The sequence below is a fragment of the Austrofundulus limnaeus genome, unplaced genomic scaffold (genome assembly GCF_001266775.1).
Source record: "Austrofundulus limnaeus strain Quisiro unplaced genomic scaffold, Austrofundulus_limnaeus-1.0 Scaffold26, whole genome shotgun sequence".
NCBI classification, from domain to species: Eukaryota; Metazoa; Chordata; class Actinopteri; order Cyprinodontiformes; family Rivulidae; genus Austrofundulus; species Austrofundulus limnaeus.
Genome location: NW_013952428.1, coordinates 1,616,020 through 1,622,213, shown reverse-complemented (window position 1 = coordinate 1,622,213; position 6,194 = coordinate 1,616,020). Strand labels below are relative to the sequence as shown.

Below are 6,194 nucleotides of genomic sequence, written 5' to 3'. Positions count from 1 at the left end.
ATTTTTTGGTAAGATACTTGTACTTTTACTCAAGTATCACTTTGTGGTACTTTATATAACACTGTATTAAATGATGATTACAGGACATTTGATACTTTGTGACAGTGGTTCTCTAACGTTTTAAGTTTGGGGACCCCTTACTAGGGTTAAACATTTCCAGGGACCCCCTTATAAACCCCATGCTGTTTAGGAAATAATTTACTGTCATTTTACCTCCTAAATGTCATGAGAATATTATCTTTTGTTTGGTTTAGTATGTTTGTTTTACTAGTGTATTGTGCCCCATATGCATTTTTTAAAAATAAAAATCAAATGAACAATTTATTGAAAATCTTTGAGGACCCCCCAAGATACGGCTTGTGGACCCCAGTTATGAAGCAGATTTGCTTATTTGTTTTTGTCCCATTAATATAACAATAAATAATTTACTCAATTTTAAAAGCATAAATGAGAACAGTGAGGTGTGCGATATTAAAGAGGAGCACAAGACTCAGAAACATCACCCCAAATTGATCTTAACAGATATGTTGGACTGTCCTCATGTTGAACCCACACCTTAGACTCAGCATCAAGTATCACAGCAGTTCAGACGTTACCACAGATGCTTCTGTTTTATCATCGACATGTTTGTTGATATACCCTGCTGAAACTGAAGTCTTTAATTATTTGATTGGCCCCAGAGCCGCTGGTTGGCATAGAGAGGGCAAATAAAAATATATTTTTTAGTTGTACATAAAAATCATCAAAACAAATCGATTTGAATAATTAAAACTCTGTATAACTCAAATCATTTTTTATTTTTGTTTTCCAAATAAAAGTTTGTAACTATTCATTATTTTGATAAAGAAATAAAGGTTTAATATGATTGCTGTTGATTAATCCATCGAGTAATATGTAATTGAATGATTTTTTTCTGAAAAACTCCAGAATGAAGACATGTGTGAGTAAAAGTTTGAGTTGTAACAATAATGTTGAATATTTTCAGTGTTGTATAAAGTACCACAAAGTGATACTTGAGTAAAAGTACAAGTGTCTTATCATAAAATGACTTTTGTAAAAGTTAAAGTCTCCTCTAAAAATATTACTTGAGTAAAAGTCTTAAAGTACCCGATTTATTTTGTACTTGAGTATCAAAAGTAAATTTCTGACATAAAATGCGCTTAAGTATTAAAAGTAAAAGTATTGAATAAAAATGAATGGTTAGATTTTCCAAATACATTTTTAAAGGCGTGCAGCTGTGATGGATTGTGTACAAACTAATATGATGTCATAATGGTATATATTTATACTTCTAATTCAACCACAATTAAATTCAAAGACACAGTTTATCGGGATAGTTTTTTTTTTTTACTATAATGAGCCGGAATAAAATAGGAGTAATGATTTTCTACTTCTTAACTTTTTTTTAAACGTAGTGAGTAGAAAGTACAGATAATTGTGTGAAAATGTAAGAAGTAGAAGAAAAAAGTTGGCTGAAATTAATTTACTCAAGTAAAGAACATACCCAAAATTTCTACTTAAGTACAGTAACAAAGTATTTGTACTTAGTTACTTTACAACTCTGAATATTTTTCTGTTATTAGAGGTGTTGCTCCTCTACAAATAAGTTTTGACTGTTTTTTTTAATCACTTAACTACTTCTCTTAGTTTGATCACTGACGGTTGTTGGCAAATGCATAAATTTATGACTTCATCACTTCAAGGATCCAGTTTTAGACGTGTGGGCAGGACTGCATGTGTCACAGGCTTTTATAAGTCTGATTTGCGTGTTTGACAAAAACGCTCTGCTCTGCTGGTATTTACAGTGTGTGGGCGCTGTGTGATAAAGCTGAGCAGGTGCGGCGTTGAAGTTCCACAGAGGTGTTGGCCGTGGCCGCTCGGCAGGACACATGGCAGAGGAAGGCAACAAGCTGACACTGAGGCGCCTGGAGGCACCCGTCCACAAGTTCTGTAAGGTGGCTCTGCCCACGGACCTGGAGAGGCTGCAGAAACACCACAGCAACATACTGAAGGTGACGCCTGAAAGCTGCTCAGCAGCTCCAACACTGGTGCTTTCAGAGCTCAGGTGGAGAGGTAACGCTTGTTCCGTCATGTTCCCAGTACCAGCAGAGCCAGCAGTGGGACCGCCTCCATCAGGAGCACATTAATGCCAGCAGAACTGTTCAGGTACATCCGAGTGCTCTGTTAGCTCCATCAAACATCTGAAGATTCATGTGTGTATGTGTGCAAAATGTACTTTTTTGAACTTTATATCATGTTATAATGTCAAAAACATCCCCAGAGTGTTGCTTTGACTCATTCCTGCATGTTTGAGAAATTCTTGAAACTCCTGTAGTAGCCACGTGGAGCTTTCTAAACACTCGCTGCTACAAAGCTCCTCCCTGGAGCTCAGTCTGCAGCCGAGCTCCCGCCCCACAGAGCCCCCCTCCCCCACACAGCTCCATCACGAGCGGTAGCAACGATTAGCAAACACCTGGTGGAACTGCACGTCTGCTGAGCATCAAAAAGAAAAAAATCAGTAGGTCCTCTGGATGGTTCTTCTTTAGTGAAAAGTTTTGTCTCTCCTCCAAGAGACTTCTTCAGTCTGATGAGTTTCAGGTGAACTCAGCCTTATAAGCTCTGCCTCCACATGGATAAACAGGTTAGTCACATGCAAAAAGGGCCATCGCATAACAATAGGCTTGATTAGTTCTATTGTTCATAGAGGGTCATGTGCCTCATCACCTGACTTATTGGTTTGCAAGTATGACTCCGCCCCCAGTGAGCAAAAGGTGTGAATCATGGCTCCAATGATACCAATACAAAGAGAGAAAGAGGGACAAAAAACAAGGGGATGTTGAACCCCGCTTGCACTCACTACATACACATAACAAAACACCAAAGAACCACAGCTGAAGCATCCAAACCAATAAGTCAGGTGATGGGGCACATGACCCTGTATGAACAATAGAGCTAATCAAGACTATTGTTAGACGATGGCCCTATTTTGCATGTGACCAACCTGTTTGTCCATGTGGAGGCAGTGCTTATAAGGCTGAGTTCAACTGAAACTCATCAGACTGAAGAAGTCTCTTGGAGGAGAGACGAAAAGTTTCACTAAAGAAGAACCCATCCAGAGGACCTACTGATTTTTTCTTTTTGATAAAACTAATAAAGTTTTTTCTCACTGATGATTTTCTAGTGAGTAGCTAATATGCATTATGGCAGATTTAATTTACGGCCAATGCTGACTTTAAAGCAGCTTATTTTCAGACATTAATACTGTGCTATCAACTAAACAGCATAGTTACTTAAAGCCAACAGCTCAGGGACCGGACTACCGAACCATTCTGGAGGACCATGTGCCTCCACTGGTTCAAACATTGTATGCTGAAGGCAGTGCCATGTATCAGGATGACGATGCATCAATACACACAGCAAGACTGGTGAAAGATTGGTTAGATGAACATGAAACTGAAGTTGAACATCTTCTATGGCCTGCACAGTCACCAGATCTAAATATTATTGAGACACTTTGGGGTGTTTTGGAGGAGCGAGTCAGGAAACGTTTTCCTCCACCAGCATCACTTAGTGACCTGGGGTCGGATTTATAAAACTGGCGTACGCACAAAACAAGCCCAGACTTGAGTACGCCACTTTTCACGCCAAGGTTGTGATTTATAAAATCCAAACTTGATGTGAAAATGTGCGGTGCCTCACGCCAGCTTTGACCCAAGCGTATGCTCATTTTGGAGACGTGAAACTGTGACACAGATGGTGAAGTGAGGAATTAGAGCCACACTGTGTCATGATCACTGTCAGATATTTAATTTACCTTCAGAATCAGACTTAGATTTTTATTCAACTTTATCATCAGCTTTCTTAACAGTAATATTTACGCTTCTGCTGCTGAGCCATGAGGACCTTTGAAATAAAAAATACCTTAAATCTTAAATAAAAGTTCCCGTGCGCAACTCCATTCATCTGCTTCCTCCTCAGACGACCCTGACCCACACAGACCCCTCCCTGACTCACAGACCCCTCCCTGACCCACACAGACCCCTCCCTGACCCACAGACCCCTCCCTGACGAGACATTTCAACAGCAGGACAGCAAAAGTCACACTTTGGATACACGTGCAGGGCGCATCCACCCTCACCAGGGTGGATGTTATAAAACTTCACGTTTTAAAGTCCGTGTTTGTCACGGGCGTGCACGGGGGGGATGCATGCATGTGTGTGCGCGCGTGTGTGTGTGTGTGTGTGGGGGGGGGTGTCAGTATGAGATAACAGAGCAGGCAAGGGGGGAGAGGACGGGAAGAAGAGCGGCGGACTTATTTCTATTTTTATCTGACTTATTTAATTTTATTTTTATTGTTTTTTATTGTCCTGCAGGCTCTGAGAGAAAATTAATTTGAAGCTGAGTTTTTTTTAAATAAAAATCGTTAGATTACTCTAAAGCAAAATGAGGGAAAATCTGTGTCAATTACAGACATTCTGTTCACGTGAGCAGCTGTCAACCTCCAGACTCACGACGGAGCGTGTCTGAACCAATCGCTGATCAGCTGACTGATTTAAATACATCTTAACATTCATGAGGTACTTTACATTGACTGTTTATGGTTGAGTGTGAGCGTGTAGAGGGTAGAACCTGAGGCGGGACCTCGTGCGCAAACTCTGATGTGCGGCTGTGATTTATAAAGGAAAGGTGCGCAGAAACGTGCGTACGCACAGTTTTATAAATCTGAATTTTTTTGGCGTACGCCATTTCCGCCTTTTGGCCGTACGTTCACTTTTAGTATGGTTTCCACGCAATCTTGTGTAAATCTGACCCCTGGCCACTATCCTGCAAGAAGAATGGCTTAAAATCCCTCTGACCACTGGGCAGGACTTGTATATGTCATTCCCAAGACTAACTGACACTGTGTTGGCCGCAAAAGGAGGCCCTACACCGTACTAATAAATGATTGTGGTCTAAAACCAGGTGCTTCAGTTTTATTGTCCAACCCTTTACATTAGGCTGCCTTCAGGCCTCCTTTGCAAAAGAAATCTGTGATCTCAGTGGTATTTGCCCGGTTAAATTAAAGGTTAATAAAATGATGTCTATCACATAAATACCATCAAAATACTTTATAGTTTGTGGTTATAATGTGACAACATATGAAAATTAGTATTAGTAGTATTATTTAAGATCCAAGTGTGTTAAAGAAAAAAAAAACATCTTGTCTGATGACTCGGACACTTAAACTGTAAAACAGAAATTGGGGATAGTTTGCTCCTCTGGTTAGAGGAGACTGGTCTACCCAGGGTCTAAGTTAGCAGAATATTTTGTTAATATAGAAAGGCATCCGTGCAAATTGTACGAGTGAAGTGCACTTTAAAAAAGCTGCTGTTATCAGAAAAATTCACATTTTAAAACAAAATCATGGCCTGGAAGGAGCGTCTCCCGAAGCTCAAACAGACAATCTCGAGTGTGTTGAGCACTCGCTGCCTTGTTCACATGGTCGGTGTGAAATGCCTCGAGAGATGTTGTTGCCTGGAAGCCACCGTGTCTCTGAAGGTGAAATAACTCCAAACAGGCGCACACCTATCCTCTCACCATTACCCCACAGTCCCCAGAGGTGAACATAGAGTGCTTTCCCATGTCTTCATGGCGTTAATTCAGAGTTGGTCTTCTTTTTCCCCCTCTTGCTTTTAATGTTCATATACAAGTGTGTCTTTATGATAGATAAACCTATACGGTGGCTTCTTCAGTTATTACTCAGACGATTGTTAAATTATATAACTGCCGCTTTATATTTGTTTTGTTTCGTTGTCCATCTTTTTCTGGTCGTCCTTCCAGAAAGAACAGATCGCTGTGTCTCACCCTACTTAATGATTGACATGTTCTGCCACTTCTTCTCTGAAGAAAAAAGAAAGTACCCAGGAGATAGAAGCTAGCAGCTGCCACGCCTTAGCCACTACACTGAAATAAAGAACTTGTAAGATTTACTTGAAAAAATCCTTGTAACAATTTGCACTTACTTTTGTTAAGTAAATTTAAATCTTGTTAAATCTTGTTACTCATTTAAATCTTGTAACATATACTTGATCAAATTAAGTAAAATTTACATGATTTATTCACAAATCTTTAACTATATTCTTAGTAACTTTTACTAGATAATGATGAGTAAATATTACATGAATTTGTAGCATTTAAATTTACTGAACAAACAT

General features: G+C 39.6%; 1 protein-coding gene across 1 annotated transcript in view; it reads left to right on the top strand.

The window, feature by feature from the left end:
• Positions 1-6,194, top strand: part of stx17 (syntaxin 17) — a gene marked incomplete in the record, with an annotated part of 22,429 nt that overhangs the window by 3,109 nt on the left and 13,126 nt on the right. The window contains 2 exon segments of the mRNA XM_014004749.1: positions 1,806-2,012; positions 2,101-2,166. Coding sequence (XP_013860203.1) covers positions 1,890-2,012; positions 2,101-2,166 — 189 coding nt within the window.